The sequence below is a fragment of the Pongo abelii genome, chromosome 5 (genome assembly GCF_028885655.2).
Source record: "Pongo abelii isolate AG06213 chromosome 5, NHGRI_mPonAbe1-v2.0_pri, whole genome shotgun sequence".
In the NCBI taxonomy this organism is placed as follows: domain Eukaryota; kingdom Metazoa; phylum Chordata; class Mammalia; order Primates; family Hominidae; genus Pongo; species Pongo abelii.
The window spans coordinates 69,497,124-69,523,253 of record NC_071990.2 but is presented as its reverse complement, the minus strand read 5'-3'; the positions used below and the strand labels follow the sequence as shown (position 1 = coordinate 69,523,253).

Sequence of the window (26,130 nt, the reverse complement as noted above, 5' to 3'; positions counted from 1 at the left end):
GATATTCAGATTCTTTTTATGTAAACTGCGGCATGGACACCCATCTTGCAGATTCTTGTGAGGACTGGGATTCATTTATGAAAGTTCCCGGCCAGGTGCCTGGTACTATGTGGGAGCCGAATAAACAGAGGCAGCTTTTTTACTATACAAGATGATGCATCTGATAATTGTACCCAAGTCAACAAGGGCATATTCATATTTGCTGTCAATTATTGACTGAATAATTTCAACAGGATTCACACTTTGAGATTTCATTTCTTCTATTTCACTGAGTGTATCTATCTCAATCCATTATCAGATGGCCTGCACTCAAGAATGAAACCTCATTTAAATGTTGCAGTACAAAACAGTATATTTGGAAAGTGAAAATTTTCTGCAACAAAAGTGATACTATTAATTCTTAGCAAATTTGTAAAGATTGCTCCATTATTTACTTAATCCATGCAATTATTCCCATTCATCACCATGACTGAACAAGAACTGAATATGGATATAATTAAAGTAAACAAAGTCTAATGACTAAAATTAGAAAAAAATAAAATCCATTAAAATTTAATTTATACATTTTTACTTATACCTAATTTTTAAATACAATGGTCTGAGTTATTGACAGCTATTAATAAAAGAAGCTTTATATTTCATGTTCTTACATTTTATATTATGAAGCTAAGCTATGTGTTATATTCCCTCACTTATATATATTTTGTCTCTAAATAGAAACAAAAATGACTATAAAAAATAAATGTGTATATTTATATTTATATATCTGCATATAATATATAAATATAAAATCTTATTTATATTTCTATTTTTGAATTTATATCAATATAATGCACATTATATGATATATAAATGTAAAACTTTATGTTTATGTGATAAATATAAAAAATTATATATTTTTCTATATTATAACTATATATTTACAACAGAAATAAGGCTGTATATAGCCAAATAATCATCAGTTACTGCTATACACATATCTGTAGCAATGGCCCTTGCACAACACAGGCAGTCCACTTATATGCAGATTTTGTATTGCCTCTGCCACTCCTGAGCCTGCAAGACCAACCCCTCCTCTTTCTCATTCTCAGCCTAAAGATAATGAGGATGAAGACTTTTATGATAATCCACTTCCACTATTCAAGCAAATATAATTTATCTTCTTTATGATTTTCTTAATAACATTTTCTTTTCTCTAGCTTACTTTATTGTAAAAATACAGTACAAAATATATGTAACATATGAAATATGTGTTAATAAACTGTTTTTGTTATCAGTGAGCCTTCCTTACTGGACAAGAACAGGCTATTAGTAAATTTGAAGGGAGTCAAAAGTTACATATGGATTTTTGACTGCCCTGGGTGTTGGCGCCCCTAACTGCCACATTATTCAAGGGTCAACTGTATATAGATATACATAAGTATATATAATGATAGAAATAACGCTTCAGATAGTTAAATAATGATAAATTTAACTCCAGGTTTCGTAAGGAAACATGCTGTACAGAATTTTACTTTCAGATTTTAAAAAAATGCATTTCTTTGTTTTTCTGATAACAAAACAAATACTAATTCTATTAGTTGATAGGGGTTGTTACTGTATAAGCTATTTCTCCATCCACAAGCAAGAATACTCTTTAGGATTCTTACAAAAGTTATGTATATTTTTGAGTGACAGTAAGAACAGTAAAAGAAAATATAAGCACAGCAAAACATTAAGGCATTTAAGTAAACATCACTCCTGCTAAGATTAAACTTCCCAGTTGGCTCATGTTCATATTTTGTTCTATACCCCACAGTGTTTCTTCATGTATGGAGGCCCTCTTGACTGTTAGGATGAAATGACAACAGTCTGCAGTAATGATAATGACTTGTACTTGTAAAATACCAAGCAAAATGTAATTGTGCTCAAAATATTCATGCATCTTACTGTGTGAATAAGTCAATGATACGTGGGAAAAGAAGAGCTATTTTTTGGAAAATTTGGCCCATGTCATCTTTTGGGAGTAATTAAGTTTCTCTCGTGCAATAACACTGTCATTTATTTTAATGTCTTAATCTCAAACTGCAGTGAGAAATTTGATAGCTAAGTGACACAGCTTTATCATTGTCCAACTACTGCAAATTTAAATAATTTAATTTTAAAATGTATGATATTTTAAAATAAGTATTTAACACAGACTTAAGCCAACCACAATGCATATGTTTAACTTTTATAGGTAAAACTGAATAACAGATTTTGCTCAGGCCTTTCCCCCACTAGACAAAGGGTTCTTTCATTTAAATAGCAGGATCCATAAAATCCCAAGTCCTAGGAACAAAACAATTTAGCACTGACCTATAAAAATTAGCTTTCTATCACATTGCTTTCTCCTTCAGGCATTTCTTTTTTAGAGATGTTACTGATTTGATTGTACAGCAGAAGGTTAAATTCTCACACAGTGATCATTAGCAAAAAATAAACAGAGCAAGTACTAAAGCTGGCTTTGCACCTACTGAATGCTGCAAGTGTCTGTACTCATTTGATATGCATCTTGCAAAGCTCGGCTGTTCCCAGAAGGCCACTCCATGAAGACTGAGAGAGCAGCGTCTGCTAGTGGTGCCTGTGTGTCACAAAGAACAGAGAGAAGCTTTATAATAGGGATGCTTGAAGGCATCACACATAGTTGGGAATCAGGCTAAAAATTAAGTTTGTACTTTTTTTTCTTTAAAAAACATGCACATGAAATTGATATTTTGCTTATTTTTATATGCATATTAGTCACACTGAGAAACAAAATATCTCTTCATTGGCTTCATTTATGAAGCACTTTACTAAAATTGTTTCATTATTTGCTTATTGGACAGACTTATTTATGGATATAAGAGAAAAACATGACTTCATAAACCAACACCGCATGCTGTTCTTGGATGGGGATTATCATTAGGGTTTGGGTGGGTCATCCTACCGTACCTGTGGCATTCAGAGGACATTGATTGAATGCCAAGTCGCCTGCTGGAGTTCTTTTCCACACCATCGACATCAGATAATCCTCAGGGCATATTTCATAAGGTGCTGCAATTTTAAACAAAGGGACTTGAATGTCAGTAGTGTTTAAAAAATTTTGGCAATAAACAATTGTCAAAGGCACCTCTCTAAACTGCAGAGCTCCTTAGTTTTCTTTTTTTTTTCTTTCTTTTTTTAGAGATGGGGTCTCACTCTGTAGCCCAGGCTGCAGTGCACTGGCATGATCCTAGCTCACTGTGCAGCCTCAAACTACTGGGCTCAAGCCATCCTCCCTTCTTAGTCTCTTGAGTAACTAGGACTACAGACTTGTGTTGCCACATCTGGCCGAGTTTTTGTTTTAATTCTACCTAGAGAAAGGGTCTCCTTATGTTGCCAGGCTCATCTTGAGCTTCTCCCAAAGCGCCAGGATTATAGAATTGAGCCACCATGCACAGGCTCTTTCATTTGCTTTAATGTATATTATTTACTGAAATGTTAGTTGCATAAACATAGATAACTCATCAGATTTCCTTTTAGTATCTACAAAATATTTACAGAATTGTAATTTCTTTTTAAACTGCTTACTGTGTAGACTGTTTATAGAGGTCATTTGGATTTGCCCACAAGTTGAACATATTCAGGCATATCAATAAAAATATTTATAATATTTTAGGATGTTATACAAAAAAGTGACTTCCAACAAACAAAAAGGCATATTAAAATTATTAACTATTAAATGTTAAAAATAAATAAGCATAAAGAGTAAAAATACGTAAATTTTTACCCCTTCAACTAAAAGCAATGATAGCAGTAAAAATATACCAATTTGATCTTTTTGTCATATTATATTCAAAATCTCAATTTAATTATTGAGCAAGAAAATTAAAAATAACTTCAAAAATAACAGATGTTTAACTGCAATATAATGAAATGCAAAATAGTAGTGAAAGAATGAGGTCTATCTATATTGTGTTAAAAGTGACATCTTGTTCCCATATGAAAGAATATTAGTCCCTTCTCTAGACACACACACTGTTGTGCTTTTCATACAAAATTGTCACTTACATGTTCATATATCAGTCTTCGCTATTTGCTAGGGATCTTGTTTAGGTCTACTCACGTCTGTATCACTTGTGCCTAATGGTGTGTTTGCCACATGAAGTTGCTCAAAATTGAATAAGTAAATAAGTGAATATATGTTTTATAAATACCTTGATAAATAAGTGAGGATCTTAAAATACTAAGTACCTAAATAAACACAGGAGTGTGATTTCCTGGGAGAAACATCTTCCTTGCAGAATAATATAATATTTAATCCTTGATAATCATCATTCTATTGATACCAATTCCACTTCAGAATTTATGAACTCATTAAATTACCTTATATTTACCAGTAGGGGAAGAATACAAGTTGACAAATTAAATCTTGAAATATTATTTAAAAAAAATAATTACCCAAGATAAGATGAATGATTTGAACACATGGGTATTACAAAGCTGACAGTGTCACTGAAGATCAACTATTCCAGCTCCTTCCTCTTTACAGATGAAGGCACCAAGGCCCAAAAAGAGGAAGCTTGTCTAAGGAGACAGAGCTGGTGGAGGTGTCAGCAGGACTGGATCCTAGAATCCACACTCCTCAGTCATCTTCCTTTTCATTTCCCACATATACTCTTCACGACCTTGAATTGTTTAAGATAGTCCTCTCCCTCTGAGTATATATAAATATATATTCATTTATTTATATAGGCAATGTTTTCAATTTGTGTCCTCTTTGCTTGGTGGAGGGTTTAGCAGTTAATTCAACCTTCACCAGCCCCATTTTCATAAGCTGTCTCCTCCTAACCTTACCAATGATCTGCCAACAAACCTCATCTTAGTCTCACACAGTCTGGGCGTTGTCTGTACCACTATACTTTGACTTTTCTCACCTTCTTGGAAATACTTTCTTCAGCATCTTAAGCCATTCTCCAACACTCCTCCATCAACCCCTCAGAGCATTCTTTCTTTGTCTTATTCTCTGTGTCCTTCTCAGAATCATTCATACCTTACTTTTTCCTTACATTAAGTGTTTTTCTTGGATAATTTCAAACATATTAATAATAGTAATATAATCATATTAGTATTCATTAAGCCCTTATGGAGAGTTTTACATGCATGGACACATTTGCTCTCTCCCAACCACCTACGAGTTAACACCTATGAGTTAGAGGTGACTATGATCCTTATTTATCACATGGGAAAACAGAAGCACAGAGAAGCAAATGAACTACTTTTTTTCCTCAAATTCCAAACTTTATTACATATTGAATCCAGAGGAGAAACTGAGTGCAGGAGGGGGAGGTTGGATGGGGAGGAGTCATTTTGCCAGGTGCTCCAAACCCTCCCCATTCGGGAGCCTGGCCATGCCCTCCTGGCTCCATCAAAGCACCTGAGCTGTTAAATGGGGCAGGAGAGCTGTGCTGAGATTGGCAAGGCCCTTTCCTAGGACACAAGAACTGGATTTGTCACAGTTTGGCTTGGGAATGGTGGTGATGAATAGGAGAGGACTTATCATAAATCAAAAATATAAAATAATAAAATACAACTAATCACAAAAAAATCTACAACTCAAGTGAGGGTAGGGGCAGCCTCTAGGTAGGACTAACTCCTTCAATATCTTGAGAATAGAAACAACAGGAAAATAAATTAAGAGATACAGCAGCCACCAGTAGTGAAGCACCAATAACCACCCATTCCCACACTGGTCCCGAAGGTTAGCAAGCCAGAGCTACTTCACTGCCTGTTGTATCTGTGCCCCACCCTTTGGAGAGCACATGCTCCTGGCCCTGCTGCCCCATCCCGCCTCCCACCAGCGGGCCACGGAGGTCCTTGGAAGTGTCTCCTAAGGAGAGCAGCAGCAGTGTCAGGAAGAAAAGGCAAAGCCCAGAGACCAGACAGTGGTGAGGGAAGGTACTGCTACGAAACTCTTGGTGCCCAGATTAATGCCAATGAAGGGGAAGCAGTGGAAAAGAAGAAAAGTTAGTAAATGTTGGAGCCTCGATAAGTACGTAATCAGTTGGTTTCTGATCCCACACTTTGCTTGCTATATGGCAGTCATGCCTGGACACGTGCCTTCTACTTCCACTATGTATTAGGAACACATACAGTCATCCCTGTCATCTATGGGGCATTTGTTCCAGGATCTCCTGCAGATACCAAAATTCACTGATGCTCAACTTCCTGATATAAAATGGTACAGTACTTGCGTGTAACCTACGCTCTTTCTCCTATATACAGTTAATCCTTGAACAACACAGGTTTGAGCTGCATGGGTCCACTTACATGTGGATTTTTTTCAATACGATATTGGCAGGATGTGAGACCTGCATCTAAGAAGGGCAGACTTTTCCAACACATAGATTCTGCAGGGTGGTCTGCAGGCATTGAGTAGACAGGATTTTAGTAGACACAGGGTCCTGAAACCAAGGTATGACTGTACCGTAAGACATCTCTATACTATTTATAATACTTAATCCAATGTAAATGCTATATAAATAGTTGCTATACTGTATTGTTTAGGAAATAATGACAAGAAAAAACTTTGTACATGTTCAATACAGACGTCATTTTTTTCTGAATATTTTTGATTTGTGGTTGGTTCAGTCCACAGAGATGAAACCCATGGATACTGACGGCCAACTATATGTGTTTCTTTGGTTCAGGTATCTTTCTTGGGTTTAGGCTGGTGTAGCCAGTTTCTGAGTGACATTTTTTACTTAGCTATTCCAAAGAAATCTCAGGTGAAGCTGCTCACACTTCAGTTCCCAGCATTATTTTCCAAAATGCTGCTTGTTTCCTCTCCTTGCATTTCCTAACTCTGCTAATGGTACTACAATCTTTTTCCCGTAACTAAAACCATCGGATCCATCTTCTAGTCATCCTTATCTTACTCTTAACCTTCCATGATTTTACCTCCACCACTCACCCAGGCATTCATTCTGTCCTGGTTAAATTAGGGGAACAACCTCATTGGTTATTTCATGCACTTACCTCACATGTGCTGGGCCCGTGTCCTAGGACCTGTGCTAGCATTAACATGTGCTAGGCTACATTTTTACCTAATATGTGCTAAAGCTAGGCCCTGTTAATGTAACATGGTGCTAGGCCCTGCTTTAGAAAGAACCAATGGTGCATAAGAAAAGCAGTTTGGAACGGGCACAGTGGCTCATGCCTGTAATCCCAGCACTTTGGGAGGCCGAGGTGGGCAGATCATGAGGTCAGGAGTTCAAGACCAGCCTGATGAAACCCCATCTCTACTAAAAATTCAACAATTAGGTGGGCGTGGTGGTGTGCACCTGTAGTCCCAGCTACTTAAGAGGCTGAAGCAGAAGAATTGCTTGAACCCGGGAGGCACGGTTTGCAGTGAGCCAAGATCGCATCACTGCACTCCAGCCTGGGTGCCAGAGCGAGACTCCATTTAAAAAAAAAAAGAAAGAAGAAAAGAAAAGTAGTCTACCTAGACATTCTTTTAGTCAAAGGGAGGAGGCAGAGGTGAAACAAACAATTACTTGAGTACAATTATGATGAGTACTTCAAACAGTAAGTACAGGGTGCTATTTTAATCTAAAAACTGAAGAATCAAGGAAGGCTTCCTGGAGAAAGTGACACATAATTAAAACTGGCAGTGTGAGGTACAATGAATGCTCCAGGCAGAGAAAACAGTTTGTGCAAAGACGTTGAAGCAAGGAAGAGCTTGGGGCATCGAATTCAGCAGGGCTGGAAGGAGAAGCGTATAGCCAAGTGTAGAGTAATGGTCTGGTGAGACAGGCCATGATTAGAGCCTATAGGGCCACATGGGCAGCCATTGAAGGGTTCTAAACAAGTGACATGATTCAATTTTAAATTTTAAGATAGTTTGCCTACTGTGGGTAGAATAGATGGCCAATGCCGTGGAGGAGACCAGCCCAGTGCTTCAACCCTGAAACATTGATGGCTTTAGGTAGGACGATTAGACTAAAGATGAGAAAAATTGGTGGATACAAGGTGAATTGAGGAGGTAGACAAAACTATGTGAGAATTTAGGAAGACAAAGGGGTCAAGGATGATGCTTGCTTTCTGAGTTGAGGATCTGGGTAGTAAGTGGTACTGTTCTCCTCCATCTGCCCCCTTAATCCAATTTCCATGCCACATCAAAAGAGTAATCTCTAAGATAAAGTTTAATTTCACAATTTTCTGCTTAAAACCCTCCCATGCTTCTCCAGTACTGACAGTATAACACAGAAAGAACTACGATAGCTGTGCTCAGTGTGATGCAAAGGCCCTGCTCGTAAGGGCCCTAGCCTACCATTCCCATCACAGCTCATATTTATTCTCCTATGCAGAAGCCACACAGTTAATTTTCCTGAATGTTTTTGATCTGTGGTTGGTTCAATCCACAGATGTGAAACCCATGGATATTCTTATTTTGAGGGGTAAAATTCCTATTTATCCTTAAAATGCTCCTTAAGTGATGTATTCTCCAATAACTCTTTCCTAATATCTCAGTGATTGAATATATGAATATTATAGCCCTTCTCACAACAGATTGAAAATACTTGGTTATATCTGTGAACCTCCCCAATTCCCCAGTGTTGCTTTTTAGACTAGCCATGTTTTACTTTATCTTTTTAATCTGTTGTAATGAGCTCCAGTGGTATCTAGTGTACAGTAGGTATTCAAAGCACTTTCATTAAAGAAATCACTTTTATTGGGGAAATAACATACCAGCACTGTCCAATAAAATTTTTTCAATGATAGAAATGTTTTATATTTTCACTGTTCAGTATGGTAGGTGCTAGGAAAATGTGGTTAGTGCAATTGAGAAGTGAATTTTGGATTTTATTTAATTTTAATTAATGTACATTTAAATTGAAATAACGACTATGTTGGACAGTACTGTAATAAATGATATTCATGTTTCTATAAATGCCAACCAAAAACTATTATAGAATACTAAAAGAAGGAGAATTAGAACAAATGTTAAAATTCAAAAAATACATCATGAATAGGTTATTACATAATTGAATTCTAGATACAATGACTCGTCCGTTTTTAATGATGACATGGCAGTAGTTAATCTAATCTGACTGTCATATTTGATTATTCTTTTTGCTCCATCCATACATCCCACTTCTGTTCATTATCTCCCTCATTATCTCTTCATTTATAACCTTTCACTTTTGCTTCACTTGTACTATCTTTTTGGTTTTCAATGCTTTGAAATTCAAATTTCCTTTAGTTCCATTGGTGAACTTTGAAACACATTTCATAAAACCTGTTGCTATAGTTGAATACTAGATTTCCTGATTCAGTCGTGACATAAGAAAACGAAGATTCAATTTGTATCATGAACTTCTTCATTTCCCTGTCGGGGTATCAGAAAGTTTTTCACACTTAGTGTTATTCTGGCAAAAGGTACTTCGTTGCTCCCTGCCCCTCCCCCATGGTCAAATGTGTGGTCAGAAAATGTGGTCATTGCAAACCTTAGCCACTAGATGGCACTGGTGAACCAGTAGGGTGAAATGTTTACCGGGCCGGCTGCGGAATCTGAAGGGTTCAAAATCAAGGTGGGGAGTAACAGTAAATATGTGAAATAAGTCAATGCTTGATTTTTTTTTTTTTAAGGCAACTAGTTGGGAAAAATAAAACGTCCTCTCTTCATGTAAGTACAATGTTTAATGATTAAACTAGCGTCAGTTACAGCTTACCTCTCCTCTCCCCTGCTCCACTCTCACAGCTTCCCACCAGCTGTGCAGGCCTTCTCCACCCTTCTTCAGTACTACAGGCCGACTGCAACCTCAGAGCTTGTGTGCAGGTTCTTTCTGCCTTGACTATCCCCTGCCTTCTCCCCCTCAAACATGTCTGCATGACTCATGTCTTTCCCGCCTTCAATCTCTTCTCAAACCTCACATTCTCAGACCCCACTGACTGCCCCTCAAGCACTCCCACCCCTTCCTCTGCTTTATCTTTCTCCAAAGCACTTTCCTGTCACCTTGTAACATCTATACATGTTTTTAGCTGATTTATTTTTCTCTTTTGGCTAGATCTGTTTTTGAATTACCCTATTTCTTAAGATCGCAGAGAATGAAGATGATTTTGCAAAAATACTGTAGATATTGTGTGTGGGGCAGGGGTGGAGGTAGGGGGTGGATCCTCTAGCAGTAGATAGTCGTGTCCAGTTAGGAGCAGAAAGACAGAGAGGTTAGCTACTCTGTCTTTAGTAAAAATTTAGTAAAAATTACTACTAATTTTTACAGTTACCTTAAAAATTAGTCAAAAGAGGTTTGCAGGGTTTCATGTAATGACAAAGTTTGGCCTTGGAGGGCTGTACCTGACTTACTAAGATCCTATAGGACCTTTTTTTAGAATCCTCCAGTGTGCCCTACACACATCCTCACCCTGGTTCAGGAAGAAACGATTAAATAGTTGTTTTCCTTTGACCAACCACATCTTTCAATTACTGAATTTTATCTTCTTAATGACTATCAGTTTGGTCTGCCTACAAACAGACAAAAAAAAATGAAAAGCAAAAATCAATAATTTTTTAAACCTAGAGATGTCAACAACTTTTTGTTTTGTTCCACAGTAAATTTATGAAGCCTTGGATTCATTGTGCTTCTTGGAGACAGAAACCCACTATACAAATTATTATTATTATTTTTAAAAAAGGAAGATAGCAGGGGAATCATAGATTCACAGTTGCAAACTGGTCCCGGGTTTTCAGCTTTTTAGTAGTAATGTCAAATGGCACAGCTGCTTTAAATATTTTATCAAAGGTGACTTGGCATTCTTTGAAGAGTCTATCTCAGAAAATAGGTCCATTTATGCTTATACCAAAAGCAAAATAGCTTAGACATTAAAATAACAATTGATTTTCTGCCATCTCATCTTTATGAATTCCCTAGTAGTGGGATCTTTCTAGGTACTTCTCAGTGCCACTTATAGAATTAATTCATTCAACAAATATTTACTGGGCACCCATCATATCCCAGTCACCTTGTTAAATACTACACATAGAAAAGGCTAAGTAAGAATAGTCGATGTCTCCTGACTCCTAAAATGGTCATAAAGATAATAATTTGAGAAATTACAGTACACAGGATGCCCACTCTAAGCTGAGAAGCCCTGGCTGCTCTGGGAGTACCTTAGGGAAGAGTGTGTCAGTGGAAGATTTCCAGAGGGATGTCCAGGTTGAGGTGTAAAGGAGAAGCAGGACTTCACCAATGAAGAAGGGGAGAGTGTGTCATGGGAACCACAGGTGGGAAAATCCAGGGAGCAAAGAGAACTGGGAATAACCAAGAAGGTGACCGTTTCAGAAAGGGTAAAGTGCAAAGCTGGGGATAAGTAGAGGTGGGTGATTCAGCAGGAGGAAGAGGGGTAATATATGATGAGGTAAGCAAGGATCTTGACTTTATATTAGGGGCAAGGGAAATTTATGACAAAGTTTTAAATGCTTGCTATGCCTGAAGTTTGGAGAAAGGATTGAAGGAAAGAGAGCTAAAGACAGGGAGGCCTACCACAATCTAAATGATGTAATTAGGGAAGGGATGAAGAATCATAGGATGCAGATTAATTCAAAATTTATTTAGGAGGTAGAATGGGCTCAGCACTATGGCTGATTGTATGTAAGAGGTGAGGAGGATAAAGAAATAAAAGAGAGAACTCAGGTTTCCAGGAAGGATATCTTATGTGCTAGCGAGACCTTGAACAGCAACATACGAGGAAGAGATGACTTGGGAGAGGAAATGCTGAAAATAGTTTTGAGTTTGACATATCTAGGCACATATAGGTATTATAAAAAAGTTAATTGATATATATGATGGAATCAAAGCTCCAGAAGAAAACAAGCTAGAGATAGAGATTTGTTTTAATTATTTTTTCTGTTTAATGGCACCTGTGTGTGTTTTGTAAATTAGAAAATAAACTAGCTGAGGCTACTCTCTAGACTGAACATAAAAACATACAATTGTGCAGCAATAGGAAGGATTCTCTCTTTTTATGCCTTAGCTAAAAGGAATAGTAACTTTGTTCATCAGCTCAAAGATCTCACTGTTTGCTATTACTAGTGCAAAGATATAAAAATCCATTTGTAAGATACAACTGTACTTGAAGTCACAAGTATGTAGTTAGCATGCCCCTTAAAGTAAGGTAGCAATTACCTAGTGATTAGCTATTAATCTGTCTATTCAAACTGATTTTCTGTCTCTTAAAAAGAGCAGAAATGATACAGGGCTTAAATCAATTTTGTGTGGAAAATTAGTTTTCACCCCATATGCTAGAATTTCAGCATTAAAAAGAAATTGATTCTAAACTATAGAGCTGATATACACACACAAAAAGAAAAACATGTACTACTCAAGACCTCACATTTCAAAATTCGCTTGTTGGCAATTCATGAATTCTTGTGTTTGGGGGATTCCCTGTGCTGGAGGATGCAGAGGAAAATAAGACGGATCCAGTGTCTGTGCTCAATGACTTACAGCTCTAATTGCCAAGGTGGTACCTACTCATGTGAAGAATTCATGCTGCTGCTAAGGTCTGTGGGAAAAAGAAGAGTGTTTATGAAGTGTGTTTCATAACAGCATTCCTCATATAGAAAATGGTTTTAATCTGTCTCAAATGGAAACAACATACAATTGTATCAGCAATATTTACATAACATTATGAGTTATTCTTCTTACTGTGTTACATATTTTAAATCACAGAATTCTTATAATCTTGTGAACAGAATTGTTATTCTCATTTTAAACATGAGGAATTCAAGACAGAAAGTGTTTAGTGTTTAGCCTGAGGCCACTAAGCTAGGAGATGATGGACCTACAGTCAATCAAATAGCTGAGTCCATTCTCAGAGAAGTTTACCTCTTCTCTAAGCAGAGGAGTCTTTTCATTGTTATGGTGGTAAACAAGTTATTTACACATTTTGCAAATATTTGTTTTTAAGTTTGGAAGTTAGCAAACCATGAACTTTCAATTTATTAGCAAATGGTATATATTGCAGATTGTTTAAGTACCTGGTGGACAGTGTTTTATATACATACTCATAAGCAAATTCTGTATTATTATTGCATAATTTTATATTTAAACTTAGCAGACAAGGTCACTCTAGTTTCAACCTGATAACAAAGTTAATTAAAAAGTTAGCTAACTAACTTTGAGGAATAACTCTAAAGAGCTATTTACTAACTTCTAGTTATACTGAATTTTATACTGGGGTATGCTCAACATTTTGCTGGAAAGTTACGTTTACTAAGTTTCTGTATTACCTTAGGAACAGACAAAGATGACAGTGAGTCTTAGCCTTCTCTAGGTCATAGCATATGTAGAAATGATAGTATTTGGAGGTACACTGGGAGAAGTAGGCAAGGCTACTGAAGACTGGAGACCACTAGCCACAGTCTCCTGCCTTGTCAGTTGCTCTGAGGCTTTAGGAACCACTATTTGGGCACAGTTGGGACAAATCTCCCATGACAGGGTAGAACTGCCTTGAGAAGTTCTGGCTTAAAATAATAAGCTGGGCTGAGATTTGGGGAAACTGAACAACTCGCTATAGAAACATATATTTTTCCTACCTCCCATATCTCAATTACTTATTTCCAAAGAAAGATGAATCATACCACAATTTATAACTACAATATAAAAAATCATATATGTGATAGAAATGCTCTTCCAGTAAATCAGTCCATTAAACAGACTTTTGAAAGACTGAAAGTTCATGAAATGTAAGACATTAACATCAGAGTCATTGCAAACTTTTTATTCATATGCTTTTATATAAATGTTTTCATTAGTTATAGCTTTTATGATATGAAATAAAAACATTTAAAAGGGCTTGACTTATTATATTTAACTAGGCTCAGTGAAGAATCAGGGATTCAGAAGGCTGAGAACAGATGGTTCATCTGCAATGAGCTGGAATTTCAACAGATATAATCATATAATAATAATACTATATAATAAGGAAATATCAAACAAATTTATAGGAGTTCAAAGAAGAAAGAACACTTATGAGATTGTGGGAGAAAGAATTATTAGGAGAGCAGACATCTCTTAATGGATGGGCTCCCAAATTCTCCCCTATCAACAGATGAGGATAAGAGAGGGGACAGGGACATTAGGGGAGCCCAAGCGAATAACAGTGCAAACAGCACCATAAGGGGAGAATATGCACCCTTGTATTCAGAAACCAGAGGCTGCATCTGCTTGATTCTATTACATATGAACAAATGTATATTAAAATACATATCATAAATGGGTAGAATGAGATAACATTGGAAAGCTAGTGAAGCTGATAGAAATATTAGAATCTCAGGGATCCCAGTAGGATGAAATTTGGCCAGTAATGAAAAGCCACAGAAGTTTTTGAGCAAGTGAGTCATAAGAACAAGGCTATAAAGAAGAGAGAATAATCAGATAAATCTGTGTGGAAGAGATTACAGAAGGCAGGCGTTGTCATAATATGGGTAACAGACAGAGTACATGAACCGCCACTTGATGATCCTAATTAGCTCCAGCATTTCATCCTTGAAATAATCTTCTGCAGCACATACTATTATCCCTATTTTATAAATGAGGACATCAAGGCCCAAGTCGGTACTTTGTTGGACTCCATAGTTCAGGCTCTTTCTGCTGCACTGCTCCTCCCTTACTGGAAGCTGGTGGCAGGAGGAAGTGAAAGCAGGGCCACTGAGAGAAATACCATGATGGACTCCATCTGCAACAGGGATTGCTAGAATGAGGAATCACTCCAGATGACACAGAGGATCTGGTGATCAGAGAAAAGTTTCCCCCAGTCACCTAGAGTCTGAATTGAGTCCCAGGTAGGAAAGCTTTATCAGGTTTTTGTGAGTGATTAGACATAAAGGTACATTCATGGGTGTCGCTCACAGAGGCTATAGCTGATGAGAGAGAGATCAACCAAGGAGAAGAGTGCTGGGGCAGAGTCTTAGGTCGTTCATATGTCAGGATACACAAGGTGAGAAAAATAAGTGTTGATGAGAAACATCAAAGACCAACATTCAGATTTAGTGTCCTGGTAAACATTAAGCTCAAAAAAGGTTTAAAAATAATTTTAAATCTCTTAATTTAAAATAATTGTTAAACAGTTCCTAAAGTTTATTTTTTCCCAGAAAAACAATATGGGATGAGAAGAATAAATAAAAAAACAGTAAAAGGTGGTGCTTAAATTTTTCTTTTCAATTTGAGAATGATCAGCATGTTGCTAAATATTTCTAAATTGAACAAGGTAGGGTAATATAAGATTACAGAAAATTGCTTTTTAAGCAATTCATGGCAGAAACTGTAAGAGTTTGATCAAAGTCTCATCTGAAGAAAATCTTATAAAATGAATTATGACAATAATTATCTCCATAGCAACAGGTTTGAATAATGGGCATCTGGTATACATACTGTATCCACAGTAGTACTATCTGTTATTAATTCTTTTAGATCTCAGCGGTTCTTCCCCAAGTCTGCCCATAAAACTCAGCTTGATTTACTGCAGAACTGTAGACTAAAATAGGTGGTAAAACTCATCCTTTTTGAGAAGATTGGATACTATTTTAGGTATTTATTAAAAGCAACAGGTGGTCTCTCTCATCTATGGGATATCTTCAAGTTCTAATTCATTTTCCTGCTTTTTACTATTTATCTGAAGTGACTTGGCAAGAACAAATAGAACATTTAATATTAAAGAAGTCAATACCTAGTGCCACCTACTGTCACCATTAAACTCAGTGGTTGGTTTTAGGTGAACAACTGGTATGGACACTTGAGTAGGGCCTAATTTGCTATTCCCAAAAATATGCAGCAAAACTTGCTTTAACCTTTTGAAGAATGCAACAGGTAATAACATAACTCCTTAAAGAGTATACAGATAACATCTGAAAGCAGAAAATAATATAAATTCCAAAGGAATAGGAGTTTTAAAAAGTACTATTTGTGCTTAATTAAATAATATAAATTCCAATGAAATAGGAGCTTTAAAAAGTACTATTTGTGCTTAATTAAACTTGGTTTGAAATGAACAAGGTAAAGCAGGTGTCAATTTGTATGCAAATATTTCATTATGGAGTAGTGTATTTTCTCTTTAGAAAACAAATGCAAATTTTATGCTGACATATTTGGGTTTCTAATAATGATTACATTCCGTCTTAAAATTGAGTGGTTCAATAGTTTAGTTTAGAAGAGTCTAACTTATTAAATTTGTCTCAAAGACAAAAATATTTGTATCAGTAGTGATTAGTTCACTATTCTACTAACTGGAACCAGAGGAGAAAATAAGTCAAAGTGAGCTAAGACCTCATCTTCCTCCATAACACCATCCCCACACCAAGTATTTTATATGTGTATGTGTATATATTAGCTAATTAGCTAATACCTGTGGGTGATAAGAGGCAGGGAAAATATACTGCTCAGGAAGAGAGATGCTGGGGCTGACATCAGGACTGCCGATCTGTGTCCTGGCAGTGCCTGGTTTTATATCAGACTTGCTCAAATGATACCCAAGTTGTTTCTCCTGCTCTTCGTGGTACAGGAAAAATAAGGATTGGAGAACTGAGAGTTGGATAATGACTAAACCATCTTTCTTTGTGCACAACAGCTAGTTAATAGTCCTATTTTTCTTTAAATGACTGCTGTAAAGAGATCTTATTTTGGCTGAAACATGAGTTGGCTAGAGGCACTCAAAATGAATTGTGTTTTCATTATCAACCAATTCCAGAAAGAATCCGTCATCGTTTATGAAAAAGGATGAAAAAAATAAAATTTTGCAGTTTTGTTGAGGTGATATTTCAACTTTCTCCAGTGGAACAGAGGTAGAGGACTGTATTCCACTTCTTTGTTAATTTTATCACCTTATCATTATTATTTTTACTATAAGCTAGTGCAACCCAAAGGATGATTTGCAGACCAGCATCTTCAGCATCACCTGAGACCTTCATAGAAATGCAAATTCTCAGGCTCATTCAAGACCTACTGAGTCAGAATGGCTGGGGGGGTCTGGCTCAGGAATCTGTGTTTTAACAAGTTCTCTGGGTGATTCCTACGTACACTGAAGTTTGGGAAGCACTGCTTTGGACAATGAGGGAGGCACTCAAAAGTTAAGATAGGAGTGCAATGTAGGCAAGCTTTGTTCTTCTTCTTTCCTACTGAAGCTAAGTTAAAAGACAATTACTTAGAGACCAAAGGAAGACTCTCCTGGTCTCCAGAGAAGGCATAATCCTGTCGGAGAGCAACCTTATACAAATAAGGAACCGTCACTTCCAGAATGACATTTCTCGTAAGCAGGGTGGGGATGGGGATCACATTTGCTATATTATAGGGCACCAAATCCTAATACAAGTGTATTACAGTGTTCAAGACAAATTTTGCATTACCAACACTATGGCTGCCCTCCTTTAGTATGAATATTTATAGATAAACATTACAATAATTCCTACATTTCTGGTCTAAGTTGCTAATATTGTATACACTTATGATATGGCTGGCTTACTTCACAAGTGTTTATCAGCACATTTAACCTGGAGGCTTCACCCACCACTTACAGACAAAGCAGCTGTGGTTCCAAGAAGGAAATTTTATGTATAAATAAAGTGTAATTTTTACTTGTAAATGGTAGGTTCCAACTTAGCAGTTAATGATTAAAGAGTAATGATCCTAGAATTGGAGTTATAGAAGTAGCAAGCCCTTCTCCTGGGAGCAGGGCAAAGTGGTTCCTAGGAAGCTAGAATGTAAACTTAGGACAATCCAGCAGTAACACTTGCTTTCTGAATATTATTAACCAGGGGAATATTGGGGTGAAAATCAAACTAAAAACCTAAAAAATATTATGTATGACATTGTAGCAATTAATAAAATTAGGGGAGCTATTACCATCCTACCATTTTAACCTTCAAAGCCTGAGGATACACAATGAGATTGAGATAAATGAAACCATTATCTGGTGAGTCTGACCAATTTAAAAACTGGACCACTTATTATCTCCCCTGTAGCTATTCTATTTCCCAGCTAGCATTATTTTTAAAAAATGTTTTTTTATTTCTACAATTATTTTTTATGAAAACAAAAGAAATGTATTTTTTGTCGTCAATGATGATATTTTTAATACTTTTATTTTATCTATCTACCAGCAAAGAAATATCCTAATCTTGAGGGGAAAATAGTTTTATTTTTCATTTTTAGTAGACATCATAACAGCTTTTGATTAGATCCAGATGACTAATCATTATTTTCATTAATTATTCTAAGATGTTCATATATTACATTTCTCCTTCCTGACAACAAAAGGCCTTTTAGTAAACTTGATTCATTTGACTCCAAATTAAGTGAAGTATAAAATAAATAGTAGTTGTTTTCAGCAACTTGAAGAAAAATTAAGAATGAATAGACTAAAAATAATACTAGAAAAAGCATATTGTTTAAAAAAATTGTTGAAGTTTTGTTGTTAACACAAAGACAAAGGTGCCTTAGAACAATGTTACGGTAATTTGAAAGCTTTCTCAATTTATATTGTCAGTGTGTAAATTTGAAGCAATATAATGGCTGAAATTAGGAACGCAATACTCATAATCACAACAGTAATACATATTGACTACAGAGAGGACATTGAACAGAGTTGGAACTCCAGTATATAAATCAAGTACAATATGGAAAACAGTTATCAAAAACTTGATAAAATAATTTGGGGATGATGTGACTGTACATAAAAAGTTAAATAATTAATATAAAAGAAAAACCCCTTTTGTAAATTAAAAACATTCTCTAAGAAAGCAGAGGTATTTTTGAAATTAACAGTCACACACAATTTCTGATGGACAATGCAATTTTTGTTTATATAAATTCACAGACAAGGATATATTCAAAAGCTTGGTGTATATGTATATATACACACACACGCACACACACACACACACACACACACATATATATTTATTTATTTTTCTTTGCCCCTGTATAAGTAGTGATGTTTAAATTATTTAGCTGATTTGAGAATTCTTTTTAATTATGAAAATGGTATCTATATGCTTGTAAGTAATTTATGGTTCTTTTCATATCATATAATTAAAAGGAGTAAAATGAAAATGTTAATAATAACAAAAATGTGTAGTGTATATAATTTTTTTTAGTTTTATGTGATTTTTTTTAACCTGCCTTAGGTCATGAAAGCCAGCAAACAAGCCCAGCAAATAAGGTACACTATCTTTTTCATAAATAGATCTGTAAAATGTGTTTCAAACAGCAGGTGGCAATCTCTGTAAATCTGATAGCAGCAGTACTACCTTGGCTCTATATATGCAGACAAAAGACAGTTTTAAAAGACCAGTTAAGAACTGTGGTATGTAAGTTACATATGTATACATGTGCCATGCTGGTGCGCTGCACCCACCAAACTTACCTGCACATTGCGCACATGTACCATAAAACCTAAAGTATAATAATAATAATAATAATAATAATAATAAAAGAAAAAAAAAAAAAGAAAATGTCAAAAAAAAAAAAAAAAAGAAAAAAAAAAAGAACTGTGGTATGCCCAGACTGGTTTAGATAACATCAAATATTGAAGGAGTTGATTTAATTATGCTTACTATTCTGTGAAATTTCTCCCTAGGCAAAATACATGTTTTTGTTTAATACATCTTAATTCTTCTTACGCAGCACTGGAAGACTTTCATAGTGCTAATCTGAATAGGTATCATCCTCTTAACAACCCTGCATGCTGGTTACTTTTTATCATATTGAATTCATATGGCCTTAAGAATTAACACAACTGATTTTGTTAGAGCCTTGCTCTGTCGCCCAGGCTGCAGTGCAGTGGTGCAATCTCGGCTGACTGCAACCTCCACCTCCTGGGTTCAAGCTATTCTCCTTTTTCAGCCTCCTGCGTAGCTGGGACTACAGGTGCATGCCACCACAGCTAGCTAATTTTTGTATTTTTAGTAGAGACGGGGTTTCACCACTTTGGCCAGGCTGGTCTCAAACTCCTGACCTCAGGTAATTCATCTGCCTCACCTCCCAAAGTGTTTGGATTACAGGTGTGAGCCAACATGCCTGGCCCTAATTTTCGATCTTTTTTAAACCCCCACAAAACTCCAACTGACATATTGTTACTCGTAAAATCCAGTTCTGTTGTTATTCTTAGTGTTGTACTGTGAGAAGTCTATAATTCTAACTATGGAAAAATACAAAGCTTTGACTCCTAGATATCTCTTACAATACCTTAGTTTTTCTAAGTTGAAACAATCATGTGAGATAAAAGCAGAAATTCATAGTATTCTGAACTGAAAAGGAACCTCAAAGATCCCACAACCAGCTGTACTCACTGTACCCCCAGGAATCAGACAGCCAGAGAGATCAGTGAGCTTGCTCACAGAGTTACTAGCAGCAACAGGAGTCTAAGTGGGTCCTCAAATTCTCTAGGTTCAGCACGTTGGCACTATATTGTCAAATTTTAAAATTCTGTCCTATCACATCTTTAGTATATTTATAATATTTTTCTTAGGATATCATTCTAAAATCCTGACTTTCACTTACTTATTGAGTCCTCAGTGTGTCAATAATATTTTAATGGAAGGTACACATGATTAGGAAGGAGTTTTTGTCCTAAATGATCCTGTAAAATATGTGCTGTATAATCTAGGCAGTTTCTGACCTTTCATTATTTTCTCTGCTTATATGTAAAATCTTTTAACGTAGCAGGACTTTCATTTTTTCATTAGCAATTAAGACTTTATACTCTCATTTTAAAATGCATTCCTCATAGGAATTTCCTTTGCCAATGAAAAATGGGGCAAAGGCAAGTAAATGTAGATAACCAAGGTCACACATCAAGGTCAGAGTAATTAGCAACAGAACTTAAAAGCATCTGAATGTCAGCGACACTTTTTTATCTTCTCATTCTTTTCTTATGTCTTTACATTTCCAGTATATATATATATATATCCTAAGGCAACTTGTTTTGTATTCTCCACAAACAAATATTTCACATGGAACGATTCTATGACACATAAACAGGGGATGCCCCACATAGTACAGAAACAAGTAAATTGCCACCTATCATTAGTAGTTCTTTAGTTGAGGAAGTATGACCCTTAACCAATGACAATATTTTTAAATCTTTTTTTTTTTTTCAGGTTACAAAATGTTTCTTGTGGGATAATTTGGGTTCATTCTCACCAGGGCATCGCTGCTCACTGCATCTTCTCACTTCTTCGCCCGTTCCTTCACACTGCTGCGCCGTTATCACTGCACCCTGACAGGTCCTTATTCGCCTTTCCCAGCCACCATCACAGGACTTGGAACAACCACTCCAATGACCCCACTGATTCCACTGACCATTGGCTGAAAGAAATGTTTCATGGGCAATGTCAGTCATCTACCACACACTCCTTTAAAAATTTTAAAATCTGAGAATGTTACTACCCCTTCCATTTTTGTTAATCTACCACTGTGAATAAACTTTATTCAAATATTTAACTTACAGGTCAAATACAGAGCATTGCGAAGAACAGTGTAAAAAAGTGTAAAAAGTGCAAGCTCAGTGCTAAACTTCCTCAAATGTATTCGTAGTTCATCTCCTGAATTTTATTACTTTATTAGCATGGCATACATTAGAATAAATTCTGGTATAATCGGCTTCATTAATAAATACATGTATACACACACACATATATATAATGATTATCTTCTTTCAGGACCCTCTGGCATAGTTCTGACACATTTTATAATGTGCCCATTATATGCAGGAATCAAGCCCTACCTGTACATTCAGGGTTATAGCACTCTCTGCTTTCTGCCCATGGCCCTCTGCATTCGGAGCCTCCATGGGCAGCTGCAGTGCACTGCCGGCTTCTCTGCTGAGTCCCATTCGAACACGTTACTGAGCACTGGCTCCACGAACTCCACTCTTGCCACTGTCCATCAACTACCAAAGCAGAAAAAGAGACAGCATAAGGATATCTTCCAATAGGACAGGCTGTACAGAAAGTACCTGGTAAAACCACCCTTGAAGATGAACCCCAATCAATGGACTATGAATGAATACAATGGAAGGTCACACCAGCCTGAGATTTTATTAACTCCCCAAATATTATTACCTTATTTTCCCACTTTCATTTTCTTTTATATATCCAGCATATCTTTTTTATTTTTTTTATTTGGAGATGGAGTCTTGCTCTGTTGTCCAGGCTGGAGTGTAATGGCATGATCTCAGCTGACTGCAACCTCTGCCTCCCAGGTTCAAGCAATTCTCTTGCCTCAGCCTCCCGAGTAGTTGGAATTACAGGTGCCTGCCACCACACCCCAAAATAATTTTTGTATTTTTAGTAGAGACAGAGTTTTACCATGTTGGTCAGGCTGGTCTCAAACTCCTAACCTTAGGTGATCCACCTGTCTCAGCCTCCCAAAGTGCTGGGATTACAGGCATGAGCCACTATGTCTGGCCTCTAGTATATCTTTTGATTCACTTATTTCTCCAAAAATATTTATTGATTACTCAATGATGCAACACATTGTGCTAGGAGATGGGGTACATAAAACAGTGAACAAACTAAATACTGAGCAAGACCTTATCGAGCTCATATTTTAGAGAAAGAACCCCTAGAAATAAACCATGAATTACATGCTAGATAAATCAATTACATGGCAGTGTTGCAAAGGATAGATTCAGGACATTGTGAGATAAGACTTTGGAAGGTCCAGAGAGTCTTCCTTGACAAACTGACGCTTCAGGCAAGCCTTGAAGGATAAAGAGAAAATACTTAGGATAAAGGTATGTTCCATGCAGAGGAATATACAAAGATCTTTGGAAGAAGAATCATGGGCATTTCCAGGAACTGGATGAAGGTCATTGTGAAAGGCATCTAGAGTGCTGAGTGAGGAGAGATTGCAGAAGTTTTAAAAAAGAGAGAGGCTAGATTTTGCAAAATTTTCATCAGCTGTGTTAAGGATTTTGGATACTATTCTCAGATGTTTAAGAAGCCATTGAACACGCCTGTAATCGCAGCACTTTGGGAGGCCGAGGCAGGTGGATCAAAAGGTCAGGAGATTGAGACCATTCTGGCTAACACGGTGAAACCCCGTCTCTACTAAAAATACAAAAAAATTAGCCGGGCGTGGTGGCAGGCGCCTGTAGTCCCAGCTACTCCTGGAGGCTGAGGCAGGAGAATGGCATGAACCCGGGAGGCGGAGCTTGAAGTGAGCCGAGATCGCGCCACTGCACTCCAGCCTGGGAGACAGAGCAAGACTCCGTCTCAAAAAAAAAAAGAAGCCATTGAATGATTTAAATAATACATAATACTATGATCAGATCTAGTGTAGGATTGAGAACAAATTACAGAAGTTGGGAAGGATCTGAGCTGTGATGATGAGGCAGTGCAGATGCAGTGTCTTGGAGAGATTAGAAAGTTACTAGGAACGGGTGGTGAGAAGAAACTGAAGAACTGGCCATGAGAGCTGAAGCAAAGAGAGGATCCGGGTGACTCTTAGATGGCTGTTTTCTGATGACTGGAATGTAATATAGACTGTTCAGCTTGATTTATCTTTGGGAGATTCAAATTGAGATTCATGTATTCATTAATTCAAATAACTTTTGAGAACCTATTAGTCATCAGACACTGTGATAGGTGTTAACAAGATACACAGAAATAAAAGAATATAAATCCTAACCTCAAAAATTTTATAATTTAGGACATTCTGCATGCAAATGAATAAATAAATAAATAAATGTTTAAAGACAATACCATCTTAACATGAAACATGAAGTATTTAGGCTTTCAGAGGACATACTGCATCTACTGGGGATGTAATTATAATAGACATAGAGTGGTGAGTTATGGACAATTTAGACAAAGTCAGCATTGACAAAGGCACAATCCCATATGCCACAAAATAGAAATGAGCAAAGGAGTTAACCAAAAATACTTTCCAGATTAGAATGTGCAAACTAGCATGTAAATGTTATAAATGCATCAGTCTGTGGATGTCTACTTTTTTACAATATCAGTTCAAGGTTCTTAGTCAATTTGATCACAGGTGAAAGAGAATTCACCACAAATCTAAAGTTTCAAAATAAGCTAATGGTGCTATGAAAATCCATCCAAATAAACAAGAAAGCCTGGCAGAATATAATAAGTACTTTCAACCTAACTTCAAGCCTTACATGTAGGTATTAAAAAGAGGGTGTTTCACAGGTATCCAGCTGTACTTAATAAACCCTTTATGAGATTAAAAATCACAAAATGCCAATTTAATCATTCCATTAATGTAATTTTAGCATCTCACTTTATTAAAAGTGCCTGATACAATCATATTGGTTATGTAGTCCATTTTCCAGACTAAAAAGAAAATTCTAGTGAAGCAATAGGATATTATAAATTATCTATTTCCCCTCTATTTTGGCTTTAAACATGAGTGCATTTTTCATTTCAGAATTTTTCTATTCAAAGATAACATTTATTGAGCTTGCAGTATGAAGCCTCACCATCCTAAGCATTCTGAGAAGGGTTTATAAAAAGAGATTCATGCCCTACACCTTACAGTCTATTTGGCAAAAGGACGTACAGTTATGCACATTATTGAGAACATTCAGAAAGAAAGCAGCACATTAACAAAGGTGAATTAGGTGCTGCTAAGCTAATCTTAGTGCTGAGTTACTAGAATAAAGGACTATGTGATGTCCTTAAGTATTCTGGTTTAAGGTAAATTTTGAGTATGATTTATTATGAATGCAATAGTTATATGTTTTCTGGCAAAGAGAGGATAAGAGTGTGTAGCACAGATGTGGTGTCTAGAATGAGCAAGTCAAATGTGGAAATCAGAGAGAAGATAATTTGGCAGGGGATTGTATTTCGATGAAGAATTAGGAAGGACCTTGCTGAGATGATATTAGGAAGAACAAGAACATCTATTTGTGAAGTGTTTTGCTCATCAGGCTTTTACTGAAATAAGACTGCATCAATAATAATAAAATGTTTTGAGACTTTAAATTCATATATTTATAGTTATAGTTGTTCAATCCTTTCTGACCATGTACATATTCTGTGTTAATGTTAAAGCTTAAGAGTGAGTTAATATTAGAAATCTGAGGAGCAATTTGAGGTTCAACGCTACCATAAACATCAACAAAACATGTATTTTAGATGGGGTCAGTTTTGTTCACAAAGTCAGTAACAGAAAAAATAATAAAATTGAAGATACATCAAGTGGGCATTTTTTGCGATTTTATTTTACACTAAGAACCGAAAGATCCTTTTTGAAAATTAATTGCACTTTTTTTTGCAAGCTTTTTAAATTTTTTTTATTATACTTTAAGTTCTAGGGTACATGTGCACAACGTGCAGGTTTGTTACATATGTATATGTGTGCCATGTTGGTGTAATTGCACTATTATGAAGGAATTGGCTTGACAAAATAACTCATTGGATATAAAAAACAAAAGAGGAAAGGCCTAATATTTCTTTAGTGTGTCAAGTCCAAATCATTGAGAAAATAGATAATTGAAAAGTCAGGTAGGAGAGGAATACATAAATTTAACTTAAAAAACTAGACAACAGACTATATATATATAAACACACATATATACACACACATACATATATACAGACAACAGACATTTTATATATATATATAATTTTTAGTGTCAAATATGAGACATTGTTTTATTTTTAAGTTTTTCTTTTTAGTGATATTCTGGATTAAAAAAAATTATTAATGGATTTGTTTTATGGGCCGCAGCCCCATAACACTTCTGGAAACAGTAGTGTCATTTTACTGAATGAGAAAAAAATAGAGAACAGGGAGGCTTTGGGGGGGTAGAAATTAAGAGTTCTGTTTTGGATATTTTAGCATTTCCAGATAGAATTTCTGCATTATCTTTTAGGGATAAATGTAGAGAAATGTAAAAATAAAAACAATTTATCATATTATATATCTCTATTTCTTTTTTTATAACCACTCATCTAGGTTCTCCAAGATGTGAAGGAACAGCTTTTTTCTTGTTATCTGATGTTTAACTGGGGAGCTAAAGTGGTGAGGAAGCTGCTTCTCCTTCAACCCTGCATGCAGGCTTGACTTTTTACCTGGCTCAGCAGCGAGGTAGTAGAGACAATCGATGTCTCTCCCCACTCAATGC

At 36.1% G+C, this 26,130-nt stretch overlaps 1 protein-coding gene and 1 long non-coding RNA gene across 8 annotated transcripts in view; one reads left to right on the top strand and one right to left on the bottom strand.

Moving 5' to 3' along the window:
- ADGRB3 (adhesion G protein-coupled receptor B3) overlaps positions 1–26,130 on the bottom strand; it is a 747,209-nt gene that overhangs the window by 408,009 nt on the left and 313,070 nt on the right. For all 7 annotated transcript variants that reach the window (XM_024248975.3, XM_054557672.2, XM_054557676.2 and 4 more), the window contains 4 exons: positions 21,760–21,924; positions 21,177–21,341; positions 2,953–3,054; positions 2,496–2,602 (listed from right to left, as the gene is read on the bottom strand). In XM_024248975.3, coding sequence (XP_024104743.3) covers positions 2,496–2,602; positions 2,953–3,054; positions 21,177–21,341; positions 21,760–21,924 — 539 coding nt within the window. The remainder of the gene's footprint in view (positions 1–2,495; positions 2,603–2,952; positions 3,055–21,176; positions 21,342–21,759; positions 21,925–26,130) is intronic.
- Positions 9,542–21,419, top strand: LOC129059971 (uncharacterized). The gene is made up of 3 exons (XR_008526235.1): positions 9,542–9,667; positions 19,160–19,194; positions 21,134–21,419. It is a non-coding gene; the product is annotated as an uncharacterized LOC129059971 (long non-coding RNA).